Source organism: Bos javanicus, chromosome 3, assembly GCF_032452875.1.
Source record: "Bos javanicus breed banteng chromosome 3, ARS-OSU_banteng_1.0, whole genome shotgun sequence".
Classification (NCBI taxonomy): domain Eukaryota; kingdom Metazoa; phylum Chordata; class Mammalia; order Artiodactyla; family Bovidae; genus Bos; species Bos javanicus.
Genome location: NC_083870.1, coordinates 60,203,966 through 60,223,156, shown reverse-complemented (window position 1 = coordinate 60,223,156; position 19,191 = coordinate 60,203,966). Strand labels below are relative to the sequence as shown.

Sequence of the window (19,191 nt, the reverse complement as noted above, 5' to 3'; positions counted from 1 at the left end):
CTGAGCGAGGAGCCGCCGCGATGCGGGGCACAAAAAATGCAACGCAAACCGCTTTAAGGCCTCCCGCGGCCCCGCTCCAGGGCATGACCAACGCCATCTAAGAGACGACAGGTTCCTGAAAGCTAACGGTCCCCACGCCGCCTCCCATATCTCTGGGATGGACATCCGAGAGTAAGCCCGGGCCACCACACGCCAGCCCCGTGGGCCGCTGAGGTGCCAGGCCGGGTTACCCGGACCGAGGCTCCCCTCAGCCCGCCGCCCGCGTCCCGGGCCGGCACGTCACTTCCGGCGCGCGCGCCCGCTGGCGAAGAGGGACAGGGTCCCGGGCCCGGGTGCGCGACTGCCCGGGGGCGCGCAGGGGGGGCGGGGCGGGGGAAGGGGGAGTGTCTGCCCGCCGCCGCCGCCGCCGCCGCCGCCACCGCCGTTGCCGCCGGGGCTGAGTTCGCTGAAGCCTTGGCTTCAGAACCTGCCTAGTCTTCCCTCCCGCATTCTGGGCGCCAGCCCCAGGAGCACTGAGTGCTGTGACCGGTGTAGAAGCGGGAGCTGCCGTAGCCTGTGGAGCGGCGGGGACGGTGCCAGCCCCGCTTCCCTTCCCTTCCCTCACCCCTTCCTCCCATCGCCCCAGTCATGGGGAACGCGGCGACCGCCAAGAAAGGCAGCGAGGTGGAGAGCGGTGAGTCAAGGGCCGGGTCTGGGGGCTCGCTGGGCGGGCTGGCGCGGGGTCGGAGCCCGGAGGCCGCAGGCATGGTCCAGGCCTCAGCGGCCGCCGGGAACCACTGAAGGGGGCCCTAGGGACCAGCTGCCTTCCTCCTCCACTCCCTCCCCCCAGCTCCGGCGAGAGAGCTGAGCGTCGAGGGCCGGATGGAGAGGGCGAGGGAGGAGAGAGGTCCCCGTGACTCCCTTTTACACTAGAGCGGGGGGACTCCCAAGATTAGACACTTCCCCAAATATGGTCGGGATAAAGAAGTCTCGTGGACCATCCCAAGCCGTCTCTCCCTCCCCGCCCCCCGACCCCGTCCCCCGCTTTGGGAGCCACAGGTAGTGTTGTCTCTCTTCCCTCCATCACTTGGGTCTAACCCAATTTTATCATCAGGTGAGGGACTGCTGCTCTGGTTCTCCGCAGGTGAGGTTAATCCTAAATGGGTAACTGTTTTAGAGATCCTCCATCTCTTCAGGTTAGGAGTTGAAAATATATTAAGAGTGAGCAGCAACTTTTCCCATTAGAGAAAAAAAGCAGGACAGATTTGCCTTCTCTTAAGACATTCAAAAATTTGCTACAATGTCTAAAACTTAAAGGTTACTCCGAGTTGAAGTGCTTCCAGAACACCGTGGATTTCTTCTGAGAGCTGCAAGTGCAGGCACTCTGCACTTTACTGTATGGCCATATGGTTTTGTTTATTTATCTGTGAGTCTGTCTATCAGTCAATCAGTAAATCTGGATGGTTTTTGCCTTTGCCCAGTACAACTCAGATCTTGTAGTTCAGAATGAACAGATAACAAGTATTTGTTTTGTCACTAGGAGTAAATGACATGTAAGCCCTTGAGGCAATGCCAGATGAATAGGAGATACCTGATGATTTATTCCAATTTGTGTAAACAGTATCTTTTAATGTTTCTGTGTTTGTAACGTGTTTTAAGTTAATTTCATAATTTAGTCTTCCTCCCACCCCAATATCAGGGCTTCTCTTATGGCTCAGCTGGTAAAGAATCCGCCTGCAATGCGGGAGACCTGGGTTCGATCCCTGGGTTGGGAAGATCCCCTGGAGAAGGGAAAGACTACCCAGTATTCTGGCCTGTAGAATTCCATGGACAGTAAAGTCCATGGTGTTGCAGAGTCAGACACAACTGATAGACTTTCACTTCACTTCGCTTCCCCCATATCAGTAAAGCAGGATCAATTTGGAAAGATCTAGTCATTCATTTTGTTTAATATGAATAGTTAGGTCAAATTATGTGGTTTGTGTTTCACCAATAAGATCTTGGTGTTAATTTTCAGGAGCTCCAGAAAAGTTGAATGTCTTCAATACGTGAGATGGACATTTTTAAAAAAATAATGTAGAGGTGGAACTTCAGTGGTCTTTTTTCTTATAATTGCACAAATGTAACTGTATAGAAAGTATTAAAAATGAGGGAAGTGTAAAGAATTGTTTCTGCCTTTTGTCATTTTCCTAATTTGAAGTTCTATTAACATAAAGATAAAATATGTATTAATGTATTACAAAATGTGCTTGGTAATTGAATCGTATCAGTGATTTTTTTTATTAACAAGTACTGGCCTGTACAATGTTTATATTTTTAATGGTGATAGTAGACTCTTTTGTGATCTATATATTTCCATTATTAAGGTTATCAAACAATTTCTCCCCTAGACATTTGAAGCTCCTAGCTATGAGATAATCTCAGAATATTTACTGGAAACAGAATGGAAACTTTAAAAATGTTTGAGTAAATTCTTTCATAAGCTTTAACTGTTAGTGACAGCCTAGTTCTTAAGTATGTTAGCCAGCTTTTTATAGAAGTTTATTTATGGAAACTGAAGGTCATTATAGTAGTTTGAATACATATTCTGAAGTGATAAGAGAAAATAACTGTCTCACTGGACAATCATTTGAAATGTCACATGTTGATTAGTTTGTAATTTCATTTGGAGCAATGTTATCAGGTACATGTTGCTGCTGGTCTTCCATGGTGAACAAAGACATTTTAATCTATGTATCTTAATATTTAATGAAAGAATAACTTATACCATTATATAGCTAACTGATTTGTATAGTTTTTAAAAATTACTTTTGAAAATATATGGCTTTCAAAATTTGAATATTTAAACTTCAATATATGCCTTTCAGACTTTGAATGTAGTTATTTAAACCTGGCATGCTGTCATCCATGGGCCAAAGGGTAGGACACAACTGAGCAACTGAGTTGAATTTAAACTTCAACCAGTACATAAAAGTGTAAGCTTTTAGAAATGTAAGTGGTCCTAGAGATCAACCTATGTAATCATTCCTTTTCAAAGCCAGAGAACTTGACCTTTGAAGAAGCAGGAGCTGAGATCATACTGTTAGTGATATCAGAGTAAGGAATTGAATCTGGTCCCCTGATCCATTCTGCATCACTAACTAATCAAGTAACACAAATATTTTCAAAGTGTCTACCAAGTGTATTAGTTTCATATGGAGACCCTGTAAGTAAAAGCTCAAGAAGTTTTACTATCTAATGTGAAAGAGAAAATATACATATAAAAGTTAACTGAAAAGCAAAATATGACAAATGCTAACATTATGGAATATGAGATTAAAACTCTGAAAACTACCAATAGGAAAATGTTTGATTTGAAATGATTTAAAAATATCAGATCAGTTAGGATTTGAGGTTTGGCTCATGCCTCATACAGGTGACTCTGGACCTTAGTTCTAAAAATATTCCAGAACAATAAAGTTGGGCATAAAAATATTTGAGAAGGGTCTTAGTTAGCTTGGACCATCTGGTGCTTATGTTATACTGTATTGAAATCTGTACTCCAATGCTTACTGTACTGCGCTCAGTCATGTCCAACTCTTTGTGACCCCATGGGCTGTAGGCCACCAGACTCCTCTGTCCATGGAATTTTCCAGGCAAGAATATTGGAGTGGGTTGCTATTTCCTTCTCCAGGAGATCTTCTCGACCCGGGGATTGAATGCATGTCTCTTTTGCGTCTTCCCCATTAGCAGGTGGATCCTTTACCACTGTGCCACCTGGGAAGCCCAACATTAAGTTGGGTACCTATTCTACTGTGGTAAACTGGGAAATTGTATTGAGATGTCTTAAAACTTAATGAAAGAGCAACTCTTACTTTTACATACCTGCTTGTTTTGTATATTTTAAAAAAAAGTTATTCTCATAAATATCAGTCAGTTCAGTTGCTCAGTTGTGTCCTGCTCTTTGTGACTGCATGGACTGTAGCACGCCAGGCTTCCCTGTCCATCACCAACTCCTGGAGCTTGGTCAAACACATGTCCATCGAATCGGTGATGCCATCCAACTGTTTCATCCTGTCATCCCCTTCTCCTAAATATAGTAAATAAATATAGGAGTCTTCTCATAAATATAGGGGTCTCAAAATTTGAATGTAGTTATTTAAACGTCAGCTAATAGGCAGAAGTATAAATTTTAGAAAAATAAGTGAACATATAAAATTCTCTGAGAAATTTTAAACTTGTCATTCAAAATTGTTTCACTTATCCTGTCTTTGACTTTATTCACAGTCCCCAACATAAAAATCATGTCACCTATTTTGACCTGAAAGTTTTTTTTAATTTCATGAAAAAAAAAGAAAAGCCACACACACACACAGTGGATTTCCGTTCCCCTCGCATGTTGCCTGTGGGCTTTATGTGTAACACTGTCAGAACCATGGTGCTGAGGCCTGTGGTTACAGTGTTGGTAGAGGTTTGGATGCACATTCTTCTGTGACTGCAAGTGCTAGAGCCACTAGTGTTCATACAATGATTTTTATTTTTATGTTTTCCAGAGTGTTTCTCTGTCTTAAGAACTTTTGAAGATGAAGCTAAAGAAAGTCACCCACTAGTAGACTAGGTTCAACCAAAATGTAGGTTTCATAAAAACCAGCATTTTTTAAGGGTTTACTATGTGCCAGATTCTTTCAAGTTTGCATGCATGATTTTCTTAATCTTTTCAGCTATATAACATAGTTCAGTTATTCTCCATTTTATATTATAGATGAGAAAAAGGAGGCTCAGAGAGCCTAAATGACTTGCCTAAGGTTGCACAGCTCGTTCAGTGAAGGGGTAACATTTGAACTAGGCAGGTTAACCTTAGAACCTGAAATCCTAACCACTGTGCAAACATCCTCTGTATGTAACAGAAAAGCTTATTCTCAGACACACAGAATAGCTTAGACTTCACTTTAATCAGTATTATTATAGGAAATTTTGGTTGTTTTCAATAGTGACTATTTGGATATAATAGATATCTTAAATGAAAGTTATTTTTTTTTCCTTGTGCTGTCTTCTAGATTCAATTTCTATAAAATGAGGATGAAGGGTTAAATTACCTTGAAAGTCTTTTCAGATTTAATATGGTATAATTTCAGAGTAAGCCATAGAAAATTGATTTTGTATACTTAAACCTTCATTAATATTTGTATTTAATTTTTTCTTCTCATTCATATATGTATAGTTTCCCTTTCTGTGAAATAGCCAATTGAAAAATTACTTTTTGAACTTGTACTGCCATTTTAAAAGTATTTGGAAATTTGCATTTTATACCATGGTTTGCATGGTTTGGCACTATCTGATCAGACTTTCTGCTGTGATAGAAATGTTCCTATCTATATTGTCTTCTGTGGTTGCCACTAACTGCCTGCAGCTATTGAGCACTTGAAATGTAACCAGGGCAACTGAGAAACTGAATTTTTAACTTACATGCGGCAGTTAGTGTTTGATATATTGGACAGCACAGGTTTAGAGCATAGCAGAGTTTAGAGCATGGTGGTGGTGGTGATTTAGTCGCTAAGTCGTGTCCGACTCTTGCGACCCCATGGACTGTAGCCTGCCAGGCTCCTCTATCTATGGGATTCTCCAGGCAAGAATACTGGAATAGGTTGCCCTTTCCTTCTCCAAGTTTAGAGCATAGCATGTAATAAAAACACCAACCTATCTTTCCATCATCTTTGTAATTTGTAGATCCTCACAAGTGTTCATATATGAACAAAATGCTATATTTATATTTTCTCATACTAGACATTAACTTATTTCTTCAGTTTTTCCTCTAAATAAGCTTTTACAAACCTAGTGAACTAGTAATTTGTATATAATCTGTAGAGTTAGGTACAAAGTTAATTTCCTTATTGGACTCTACTAGAAGTAGAATTTTTTAGTTTTTAATACTGGAACTCAGTGAATATATTTCAATGAAAATTTTTATAGCTTTGAATAAGAACAAATTTAGTGATCTCATATCTTATTCATGTCTTTAAACTTTCAGTTAGTTTTTAAAGGAAAATTGGTAACGTTCCATTTTGATAGATTCGCAGAATTTTGAAATAGTCTTCATTAGTTTAAAAAATAAAATCAAAACAAACAGCCACACTATTTGGATGATAAATACATTTTATTAATATCACATTCAGTTCCATGATTCTGTGATTCAATTTTGTGCAGATTATTTACTGTATAAAGTTACCTCCTGTTCATGAGTCATTTTTCCCATTCTCCTGGTCAGTGTCCTGCACTTAGGATATTGTTGCTTTTCATTGCCAGCAACAGGATAATTAGAGCCATGAAAGCTAGTTTAGAAAAGTAAGCCATGGCTGAGTGGCAGAAGCAGCACATGAAAAGATCCTAAGTAAGTCAGCATATAGCTATTAAGATTCTTTCAGATAGTGTATGCTAAGTTACTTCGGTCATGTCCCACTCTTTGCGACCCCATGGACTGTAGCCTGCCAGGCTCCTCTGACCATGGGATTCTCCAGGCAAGAATACTGGAATGGGTTGCCATGCCCTCCTCCAGGGGTTGGAAAGGGATTGAACCTGCGTCTTTTACCTCTCGTGCATTGGCAGGTGGGTTCTTTCCCACTAGCCCCAGCTGGGAAGCCCAGATAGTCAGAAGTTGACCATAATCATTCTCATATTCCATTAAATTAATAAAATAAGTAATTAGTATAGTTTATAAAATTGTCTGTATACTTATGTGATAATAAATGCTAGTACACATATATGTCCAAATTTCCTCAAAGGAATAAATCTTAGGTTTTTAGTGGGGAAAGAAGAAAACTACATTAAATAGAAAAATGTGGAATTTATGGGAGGTAAATATACCTAGGTGAGTACCATATAATATTGAGTATTTTTCTTAGTTTAAAAAATATTCCTTCAAGAGTATCTTCTATTGTTCTTTTCTTTGTTCATTCAGTCATGCTTTCATTTATTCATTCTAATATATTGAGTGCCTAAAACGTGACAGACTTTATGCAAGTCTGTGGGAATAAAGATTGAATAGGACCCAGTACCTGCTCCAGAATGCCCGTATTTCAGAAGAGGGAGACAGACATGTCAACAACTTAATTAAAAAAAAAAAAAACAACTGTTAAAAATGGCTTCTTGAGTTCACTGGGGGAACCAGTAGAAAGTATAGTCATTTCCACTGAGGTGTGTGGGGAATGAAGTCCAAAAAGGACTTTAAAGAAGAGGTGAGCCCTGGGTTGAGCATTGAAAACGATAAGTGTTCAACAGTAGAATTACAGGAAGAAGTGTGTTCTGAGAAGACGGAACACACAGAGTGAGCAAAGATCTAGAGGGTTGAAACAGCATGACATATTCTAGGAAGAAAGTAAGTTGTTCATTATGACTAAAAAGGACAGGATTGGTGGTAGGGAAGAGAGGAGATTGTACGATGCAAGATTAGACTCAAGAAATGGACAGAGACCATAAAATGCAGAGTTTGAATTTCATCCTATGGGATAAAACTATCAAAGCTACTGTGGACTCTGAAATAAGAGAAAGATATGATAAAATTTGGATTTTAGAGAGATTATTTAGATGGTGATGTGAAAATGGCATATGGAACAAGTGAAGTGGAGGCAGGAAATCTATTAGAAGACTCTCTCTCTCAAGTGAGGGACTTTGAGGGTCTGGATCAAGATGGTAAAGGTAGGGTACAGGAAGGACCTAAAATGTAAGAAATTTGGAAACTAAAAATGAGCAGACTATGCTTTACTGATTGCATTTGGGAAATGAAGTAAAGGAGGGATTGGGAGTAACTCCCAAGTTTTTAGCTTCTTTGCCTTGGTGGGTGGGTTGTGATGCCAGTAATGGAGTCAGGAAATAAATATAAGGGAAGAAACAGATTTGGGGGGGGGCATGTTGAACCTAGGGTGCCTATGGAATTTCTGAGAAATGATATCTGATTGGTTATTTCATATGTGGATTGTCTATAATTCTCTCAACCGTGGGGGAAAAATGACCTTGGATGATCGGATGCTCTTTTCTGATCATCTCAGGGGATCGGAGCATCTCAGTTTGCTCCCCTTCTAAGGCCAGCTGTTTAGAATCTGTAGAACTGTGTATGACATCTGATGTAACTTCTATAAATTAAGAACTGTAGAAACCAAAAGTTTAGCTTTTTTTGAAAAAAGTAAAAGCCAGAGCACTGATGAGAACAGTGTAAGTTTTAAAGAAACAAAATTAAAGTCAGATAAAATGTGTTACTTTCATAATTAAAGTATGCATCCTGTAAGCTATTGAACTTTGTAGAGTCATGTGGAGTAGCAGAAAAACATGTAAAATATTGTACCAACATATATTGTACTAAGTATCAATATTCTTCTCCCAGAGATCTTTAAAATAGATATTGAAAAGTTAAAGTGTGATTTAATAGTAAGAGTGTGAACTCAGAATAAGAAAAATCTAAATTCTATCTTCTAATTCTTTCCATTAGTTCACTTTAGATAAGTGTTTTAATACCTCCAAGCTGTACTATAAAATTAAGAAGGACAAATTTGTTACAGAGGTTATGATCTTTTCTGGCCTTATAGTTCAGTGATTTCCATATATGTTTATTAAAAGAAAGAAGGTTTATTTTTAAAGTAGCAAGACTTGAGAATTAAAGACTATCACAAAATTATGTGGGTAGAGAATTGGCAAATGAGCCTCAGTGTAAGCAAATACACAGTAATATATTTAGGGGAAATTTTTTGATCTGTACTTAAAGAATTATAGTTTCTGAATTTTGGCCTAAGAAACAAATTTTGAATCACTGTATTGATCTTTGAAGATATTCTCATGTTCTACTGTAGGTAAAGAGACCATCTAAATATTTGTCATCAGGGGAGTAGATTCGAAACAAGACATAAAACATTCTATTCTTAGTGAAAAACCCTTAGGATGTTATGTGTAGTATTGATGTTTTGTGTATAGCAGAAGTGGAGAAAAGTTAAAATCAGGGACAGCTAATGGGAGCAAGAGAATCGAACATCTGTTGTTTAAGGATAAACTAAAAACAAACCTGGAACTCTTTATTCTGTAATAGGTCTACATGATTGAAGTATATAAACCAAATAGTATGGGTAGAGAAAATTGTTCAGATCAGATCAGATCAGTCGCTCAGTCGTGTCCGACTCTGTGCGACCCCATGAATCGCAGCACACCAGGCCTACCTGTCCATCACCAACTCCTGGAGTTCACTGAGACTCAAGTCCATGGAGTCAGTGATGCCATCCAGCCATCTCATCTTCTGTCGTCCCCTTCTCCTCCTGTCCCCAATCCCTCCCAGCACCAGAGTCTTTTCCAATGAGTCAGCTCTTCGCATGAGGTGGCCAAAGTACTGGAGTTTCAGCTTCAGCATCATTCCCTCCAAATAAATCCCAGGGCTGATCTCCTTCAGAATGGACTGGTTGTATCTCCTTGCAGTCCAAGGGGCTCTCAAGAGTCTTCTCCAACACCACAGTTCAAAAGAAAAAAAAAAGAAAAAAAGAGTAAAAAAAAAAGCATCAATGTTTTCCAGCAATTTTTAGGTTACTAAAGATACTAGCTGAATTTATAAAAACAAATGCTTTTAAGCACAATCTTGTGTTTAAAGGTAAAAGCATTTGTTTTTATAAATTCAGCTAGTATCTTTAGTAACCTAAAAATTGCTGGAAAACATTGATGCTTTTTTTTTTTACTCTTTTTTTCTTTTTTTTTGTAGATTTTGTAACCCTTTCAGTCCCTTACAGCTTCAAAAATGCTCATCAATAGTAACAAATAGACTTCTTTCTCGTTAATATTGAGGTTATACTGCTACTGCTAAGTCGCTTCAGTCGTGTCCGACTCTGTGTGACCCCATAGACCAAAGCCCACCAGGCTCCCCCATCCCCAGGATTCTCCAGGCAAGAACACTGGAGTGGGTTGCCATTTCCTTCTCCAATGCAAGAAAGTGAAAAGTAAAATGAAGTCGCTCAGTCGTGTCCGACTCTTCACGACCCCATGGACTGCAGCCCACCAGGCTCCTCCGCCCATGGGATTTTCCAGGCTAGAGTACTGGAGTGGGGTGCCATCGCCTTCATAATGCAAATAATAAATTATTTCCCCTGATTGAAGGTGTAACTTAAATTGCTTAAATAGAAATGGAGATATAGCTTAAATTTTTATATTTTAATGTATTATAATTCGTCTATTCATTTATATATATTTTTTATTTTGGAGGAGGGTCATGAAGGAGATAGAGAGTTGCCTGCTTGTTGCTCATAGTATAGTGAAAGCTTTAAATAAGCAAATGTACAAACACGAGAATTTTGTTGGAAGTACAGTATAGAGTATTTCCTGTGGTAATAATTTGGCTTTTCACTTTTTGATTATAATATAAATTAGATTCAGTAATGTTCTGTATCTTTGTGGATAGTTTTCTGAACCAAATTTGGGACTCCTTTAGAGAAATGAAATAATTGACAGTTCACAGTGAGGGCTGATTCTGTGGCACATTTGACATTAGGACTGCCTCACAAAATCCAATGTAAATTCCCTATCTTTAGCTGACTTGCTATTAAAAGGTATAAAGTCCCAGGCTTTATGGCCATTGTTTTAAGGTTGTATTCCCTGTTGCCTACTGTTCATATAATGTTAACTTTTCAATGACTTAAAACTTTTGTGTTCTAGTAAAACAACTGTTGAATCTAAACCTGTAAGTCCTTGGGAAATCTGTAATATCTGTATTATCCATCTGGACCTTGACTCAAAAAATTAAAGATATTGTGTTGAGATCTCATTATTTTGGGGTCCTACTTAATAAAATAAGTATTCAATTTCTGTACCACTTATTTGAGTAGAAGACTGTAGAGCATCAGCAGACCACTGTGGTATGTGAGCCACAAAGTTGAGAGAACATGTTTGTACAGATGTTACTTAGCTTCCTTTGTAAGAGTCAGTTCTGTTTATAATTTAGCTCCTCCTATTCTAGTTCAGCTTGCTAGATGTATCATGGATAGTAAGTAGTCAAGCTGGAATTTGAACGTAGGCAGTGTGGCTCTGGAGTCTGTGTTCTTAACCACCATGTCATATTAGCTACTTCATTAAAAATTTATAAATGCTTTAGTTATCTCTTTCATAATAATCTTACCAGTGCTAGAAAACTCAGTCCTATATTAGCAAGGGTTCTGCCAGAGAAACATTGTTCATAGGCTATATATTAAGAGCTATACTGCAAGTTTTGGGCTGGCTAGGCAAGTCTGAAATCCATGGGGTAGATTGTCAGGAAGAGCATGCTGGAACTCTCAGATATAGGCTGAAGCTGCAGTCCACAGGCTGACTTCAGGGAGGCTTCAGTTTTGCTCTTCCAAGACCTTTCAGTTGATTGAATCAGACCCACTCAGTTTATCTAGGATAATCTTCTTTACTTCAAGTGACCTGATTATGGACTTTTCATCACATCTACAAAATACCTTCACAGCAACACCTAGATTAGTATTTGATTATCTGAAGACTGTGCCCTAGCCAGATTTATCTCAGACATCTTTTTCTTTTTTAACCCTGAGCTGGAGGGTGGGGGAAGCTTTTCATTTTCCTAAGCCAGAAATGGAACTTTCTATTTTATTGTCAGTCTTCATTTATTTATTAATCACTCTTGGACCTCCTCAACATCAGCCCCCCCAGCCCCCCTTGCTATTACCACAGCTAAAGATTTCAAATGTTTTGCTAGAGAAGGCATTTATATGAACCATGTTATCTTTAAAGTAGAATTTAAAAAAATAAACAGGAGTCTCAAAATAAAAGGCAGAGAAAGATTGAACCAGAAAACTGATAGTGAGATTAGTTATTATATTTGAGCATAAAATTTAGCACTTTTTACATGGCAAGGGAGTTACACAGTATAGAACCTCTTTTGAATTCACTGAAATTCTAACAGGAATTCAGTATTGAATTCTAACAGAAATTTAATCTATCTAAAAACAAGGAGCTTTGGTCTACATAATTCATAAGATAACTTGTTTAATAAAAGAGAGAAATCTCTCTAGAATCCTAGATACAAGAAGGAGGGTTTCAGAAAGTTGCCTGCAGTTATTACTACTTTTGGGGGAGTAATTCTTATTTGGGGGTAATAATAATAGTGTAGTACTTATAATGTACCAGACAGTATCATAAGTGCTTTAATCCCATTTATTTTATCTGATCCACCTCACAGCCCAATGTGGTCTGTAATTTCATTAACACCATTTGCAGGTGAAGAAACTGAAGCAGTTAACTAATTTGCCCAATAGTATATAAACTGGGATTCAAATTCAAGTAGTCTTGGCTGCTCAGTCACTTCAGTTGTGTCTGACTCTTAATAATCCTATGTAGCCTGCCAGGTTCCTCTGTCTATGGGATTTTCCAGGCAAGAATATTGAAGTGGGTAGCTGTGCCCTCCTCCAGGGGATCTTCCTGACTCAGGGATTGAACCCATATCTCTTATGTCTCCTGCATTGGCAGGTGGGTTCTTTACTATTAGTGCCACTTGGGAAGCCCAAGTAGTCTTTAGAACCTGCAGTTTTAACCATTACCTAATCTGCCATCTATAGTATACATTGTACTTTTTTCATTTTTATGTCATGAATTTTCCCATACAGTCAGATGTCATTCTGTAGGGAATTTTTAACGTACAGTGTGTTAAATTTATTAAAGTAATAACATTTATAGAACTAATTTTTTAACTCTTCACTTCAATAGTAACCATTCTCCCTACTTCCAATAGCATTGATTAGTTTTGGTTACTTTATAAATGCAATCATACACTGGGTAATCTTTTGTGTCTGATTCATCCCTACTGTTGAGTATAGTTAGAAACTGTCCATTCTCTTGGCTGTATTGTATTCTATTGTTTGAGTATATCATAATTTACTCATTCTGTGTTGTTATATGTTAAGTTTCTATTTGAAGGCTATTATAATGGTGCTCCTCTAAACATTCTGGTACATGTATACAGGTGAACATATGTATGAATTTCTATTGAGTATATACATAGTTGTAGAATTCAGTTTTAATAGATATGGTTAATAGTCTTCTGAGGTTGTGGTGCCAATTTGCATTACTATCAGCATTGTATGAGCCTTCTCATGTTGTACAATCTCAACAACTTTTGGGTTTTCTTTCCTTTTTTACTGTAGCAAAATACTTGTGTTCCATTGTATGATTATGTACTATCTTTTAAAAAAGGCAGCTCCTGTTGTTGGACATTTAAGTTGTTTTCATTCTTTTTTGAAAAGTGTTGAGATTAGTATTATTGTAGATTTATTTTTTAAGACTCCTGATACATGTTTTCTATGTACATAAATGTACAAAAACATGAGGGTTTGTTTCATTGAAATATAAGAATGTTACTGTAACTTTTAGATTTTTAGTTACTCAGTGTAAAATAGCATCTCATATTTTTCAGTTAATTTTATTGCCCGCAAAAGTTGAACTTTCTGTTTTTTAGTCATTTTTGTATTTTTAATGAGTAACCTGTGCTTATATTTCAGTTGAAATATTTGAGTGTCTTTATTACCATTATTAACCTTTTTCTGGCTCTGTGTTATAAACTTTTCCTATTTATCTTTCAGCTTTACAAAAATTTAAATTTTTATGTAATCAAAAGTATGTTTCACAGTTTTTATCTTTGGTATCATGCTTTAAAAGACCTCATATTTTCAACTTCAATTCCACTCTCTTCTTCCACTTTATGTATGTATATGTGTACATATATACATGTACTATATGTATATGTGTACATATATACATGTAATACATGTACATTACATTTGTACTGTAAATATATATATGTATATTCAAGTTTTATCATTTGAAAAATAATATGAAAATGTAAACTTTCTTCCTCTATGCTGTATTCTCTCATTTTTATCAAATCTCCTTCAAAACCAAACTTCTTAATAGGCTGATTTCACAGTTTCTACTTTCTTTCCTTTTATACTTCAAATCCTAAGGTTGATCTCTATTCCTGCCTGCTTTGGTAAGTATCATCAGTAATCCTCTTTTTGACCTTTTTTCTTTAGTTTCTCTGTTCGTGGTGTTTCCCCAGTGAGTCATCCACTCAAGTTACTTCAGGTGCTGCCACTTCCTATTCCTATCTTTGTGCTAATAGATGTCTTTTTTCAGTTCTCCAGTCATGTTTAATTTTTACTTGGGTATGTTACCTGGAAAGTCAAGTTGAGGAAATTCTCTTTCCCCTAAATCTGTATCCCCTATTTTGGTGAAAATGGAGAAATAAGTCATGTAAGCCAGAAATCTGGGAGTCATTTTAGATTGTTTCATTGTCCTTTTCCCCTACCTCTCATTGGTAACTGAGTCTTGTCAGTAATTTGTCCTCTCATTTCTCCTTATAGTCCTCCTATCTTAGTTCAGTTATCATCCCTTTCCAGGATATCTAAAAATATTTGCTTCATCAGTCTCCTTACCTTTGGTTTTCTTGTGTGTATGTGTACGTTTGTGCTCAGTTGTGTCTGATTCTTTGTGACCCTATGTACTGAAGGCTGCCACACTACTCTGTCCGTGGAATTTCCAGGCAAGAATACTGGAATGAGTCACCATTTCCTCCTCCAGGGGATCTTCCTGACCCAGGGATCAAGCCCTCATCTTTTGTTGCATCTCCTGCATTGACAGGCGGATTCTTTACCACTGTGCCACCTGGGAAAACCTCAGTTTTCTTAGCTATCTCCCAAATCTGATCTGGTTGCTCCCTACTTAAATACTTTTTATTTTACTCCATTGAATGTATAATAGAATCTATTCTTAGCATGGCGTATAACGCCTGTCATAATTTGACCCTTGTATCTTGTTTGACTTCCTTCCTATCACTTCTTATAGCGCATTTTAAGATACAATAAGACATTGTTATTACTATGATTACCTTGGCATTGTTACTGACTTTAACACCCAAAGCTGTAGTATTCAGAAGCATGCCCCAAATGCAAGATGATTGTTTTGCTAGCTAATGTTTATTAATATATTACAAATAATTAGTTTGAGCAAAACAAATCAGTCTACTGTGGGAAAAATGTATTGGGTTAATTCAAAACTAAATCAAGATAATTTTGTCTGCTATTTCTTGCTTATCTATATTAATATCTCCCATCAGTATGGATTATTGAAAATTTTTTGTGCCAAATTTCTTCTTCCATTTTCTGATTTTATATAAACCTCTCAAAAGAGAATTGTGCATGTCTCAGATGGTAAAGAATCTGCCTGCAATGAAGGAGACCTGGGTTTGATCCCTGAGTTGGAAACATCCCCCAGAGAAGGGAATGACAGCCCACTGCAGTATTCTTGCCTGGAGAATTCTGTGGACAGAGGAGCCTCTCAAAGGAATTAACGAAAGATATAAATAGTACCTATACATAATTACTGATTTCCTGACAATTAAAAATACCCTTTTTAAGCTATAATTTCTGAAATTCATCCTGATATTTTTCTTTTATAAGACCTTTACCCATACTGTTTCTTGTCTGAAAGTCTTTTTTTCTCTTTTCCTTTCACCTTATTAACGCTTTATCACATCCTTCATATTTTATTTCAATTATTATGCTTTCAGGAAGATGTTCTCTGATCTCCCCATACTAGATTAAGGTCTCCTGTTATATATTTTCATGGAATCATGCCATTTTGTTTTAATAGTACAATTTTCCCCACTAAATTATAATGTCAGTTTTTGCTGTTGACTGAAATCTATCACATGGTGATATGCTCAGCGCATAGTAGAGACTCAGGAAATACTTGGTGAATAGAGGAATACAGTTTCTTGATAGACAGAAGAGGATAAACTGGCAGTGTTTTTTTCTGAGAGATGCTTGTTTTAAATATAGTCATAATAATCTTGATATATTTAAAAATTACTGTAAAAAATATCTACTGATCCTATAAAATGATGTGCCAACTGTGCTTATAGTTTTTATTTTGTATATATTTCTAATATAAGATTGGAGAGATAGCCCTCAAAATACTTCTGCTGGGTGGTAGAGAAGACTAATTATGTTCCTTGAAATAATTATATCTTTGTACTTGAACCCGCCTGCAATGCAGGAGACCCTGGTTCGGTTCCTGGGTTGGGAAGGTCCCCTGCAGAAGGGAAAGGCCACTCACTCCAGTATTATGGCCTGGAGAATTCCATGGACTGTATAATCCATGGTCGCAAAGAGTCGGACATGACTGAGCCACTTTCACTTTTACTTGAACTTCAGGCCTGGTTTACTTGTTATATTAGAAGCAATGTCTTAACAAGAAACTAATACTGCAAGTGAGTCTTGTGAGCTTGACTCAAAAACAGAAGATCAAACGGAGATTTATTTTGCAGAATTGAGAATATAGTGGTATAGCAATGAATATCCATTGATGGCATTGCCATCAGATTGGAGGTTGAGTATCTGTCTATTCATAATAGACAATATATTCAGTGCTTCTTGTTGTTGTTCAGTCGCAAAGCTGTGTCTGACTCTTTGCAGCCTCAGGAACTGTAACACACCAGGCTCCTCTGTCCTCCACTGTTACCTGGACTTTGCTCAGATTCATGTCTGTGATGCTATCTAACCATCTCATTCTCTGCTGTCCCCTTCTCCTTTTGCCTTCAGCCTTTCCTACCATAAGGGTCTTTTCCAGTGAGTCAGCTCTTTGTATCAGGTGGCCAAAGTGTTGGAGCTTCAGCAACAGTCCTTCCAATGAATATTCAGGATTGACTTCCTTTAGGATTAAGTGGTTTGATCTCCTTGCAGTCCAAGGGACTGTCAAGAATACTCTACAATACCAAAGTTTGAAAGCATCAGTTCTTCAGTGCTCAGCCTTCTTCACATCTGTATATGACTACTGGAAAAACCATAGCTTTGAATATACAGACCTTTGTCAGCAAAGTGATGTCTCTGGTTTTTAATATGCTGTCTTAGGTTTGTCATAGCTTTCCTTTCAAGGAGCAAGAGTCTTTTAATTTCATGGCTGCAGCCACCACCCACAGGGATTTTGGAGCCCAAGAAAATAAAATCTGTCACTGCTTCCACTTTTTCTCCTTTTATTTTCCATGAAGTGATGGGGCTGGATACCATGAGCTTAGCTTTTTTTTTTGATGTTGAGTTTCAAGCCAGTGTTTTCACTCTCCTCTTTCACCCTCATCAAGAGGCTCTTTAGTTCCTCTGCATTTTCTGTCTTTAGAGTGGTATCTGCATATTTGTGGTTGTTAATGTTTCTCCTGGCAATCTTGATTCTAACATGTGTTTCATCTAGCCTGGCATTTTGTATCCATATACCCTGCTTATAAGTTAAATAAGTAGGGCGACAATATACAGCCTTGCCAAACACCTTTCCCAGTTTTGAGCCTGTCAATTCTATGTCAGATTCTAACCGTTCCTTCTTGACCTGCATACAGGTTTCTCAGGAGACAAGTTAAAGTGGTCTGGTTTTCCCATCTCTTCAAGAATTTTCCATAGTTTGTTGTGATCCACACAGCCAAAGTCTCTAGCATAGTCAATGAAGTAGAAGTAGATATTTTTCTGACACTCCCTTGCTTTCTCCATGATCCAGCAAATGTTGGCAGTTTGATCTTTGGTCCCTCTGCCTCTTCGAAACCCAGCTTGTACATCTGAAAGTTCTCAGTTCATATACTGCTGAAGTCTAGCTTGAAGGACTTTAAACATAACCTTGCTAGCATGTCAGAGAAGGCAATGGCACCCCACTCCAGTACTCTTGCCTGGACAATCCCATGGGTGGAGGAGCCTGGTAGGCTGCAGTCCTTGGGGTCGCGAAGAGTCAGACACTAGTGAGCGACTTCACTTTCACTTTTCACTTTCACTCATTGGAGAAGGAAATGGCAACCCACTCTAGTGTTCTTGACTGGAGAATCCCAGGGACAGGGGAGCCTGGTGGGCTGCCATCTATGGGTTCGCACGGAGTCGGACACAACTGAAATGACTTAGCAGTAGCAGTTGCTAGCATGTGAAATGAGCACAATTGTATAGTAGTTTGAATGTTCTTTGGCATTGACCTTCTTTGGGATTGGAATGAAAACTGGACCTTTTCCAGTTCTATGGCCACTGTTGAGTTTTCCAAATTTTCTGACATATTGAGTGCAGCTCATCTTTTAGGATTTTAAATAGTTCAGCTGTAATTCCATCATTTTTGAGACTGTACGTAAATATTGCATTTTGGACCCTTTTGTTGACTATGAGGGCTGCTCTTCTTCTAAGGGATCCTTGCCCACAGTAGTAGTTACAGTGGTCATCTGAATTAAATTCACCCATTCCTGTTTATTTTAGTTCACTGATTCCTAAGATGTTGATGTTCAGTTGTGCCCTCTCCTGCTTGACCACATCCAGTTTACCTTGATTCATGGACCTAACATTCCAGGTTCCTATGGAACGTTGTTCTTTACAGCATCAGACTTTACTTTCACCACCAGATGCATCCACTGTTGGGCATCATTTCTGCTTTGGCCCAACCACTTCATTCTTTCTGGAGGTACTAGTAATTGCCTTCTGCTCTTCCCCAGTAGCATATCGGACACCTTCTGACCTGGGGGGCCATTCTTCCAGTGTCATATCTTTCTGCCTTTTCATACTGACCATGGGGTTTTCCAGGCAAGAGTATTGGAGTAGGTTGCCTTTTCCTCCTTCAGTGGACTGCCTTTTGTCAGAACTCTTCACTATGACCCATCTTAGGTGGGCTTGCATGGCATGGCTCATAGCTTCATTGAGTTATGCAAGCACCTTTGCTATAACACAGCTGTGATCCATGAAGGGGGTCTTAAATGCATTGCTTCTCAATTGTGGATTACCTCCTTTGGTGCCTGCCTTAATCTGATGTTGTTTTCCTAACCATTCTATACTCTACCCATTTAATGAATTCCTTTTTTTTTTTTTTCTTAAAATACGAATATCAGTTTTTATGTTGTTGTTTGCTTTTGGTTTTTTTTTTAACAACCTGACTAGTACATGTCCAAAAGTAGCCTAATTCATTTGTCCTCCCAGGAAAGGCAGCTAGAGGTCTTATTTGTATGCATATTTCATAGGACTCCCAGGGAAACAATGAAATGTACTCTTAGCATGGATAGTTAAGTTCTTAGTCACAGGAATCAAGGAGCATAAGACTGTAATTGATAGTAGTTGGGAGAAATGTTTTGCATAGAACTCTGAAAGATGTTACTCCAAATTTCTTAAGAGATTGAGAGGAAATATTTTTAATGCATAAAACTGACAGGATTAATATCCA

The 19,191-nt window shown here is 38.3% G+C and overlaps 1 protein-coding gene across 1 annotated transcript in view; it reads left to right on the top strand.

The window, feature by feature from the left end:
• Positions 1-310: 310 nt before the first annotated feature.
• PRKACB (protein kinase cAMP-activated catalytic subunit beta) overlaps positions 311-19,191 on the top strand; it is a 142,214-nt gene continuing 123,333 nt past the window's right edge. Inside the window, exon 1 of the mRNA XM_061411451.1 lies at positions 311-673. Coding sequence (XP_061267435.1) covers positions 628-673 — 46 coding nt within the window. The 5' untranslated portion in view covers positions 311-627. The remainder of the gene's footprint in view (positions 674-19,191) is intronic.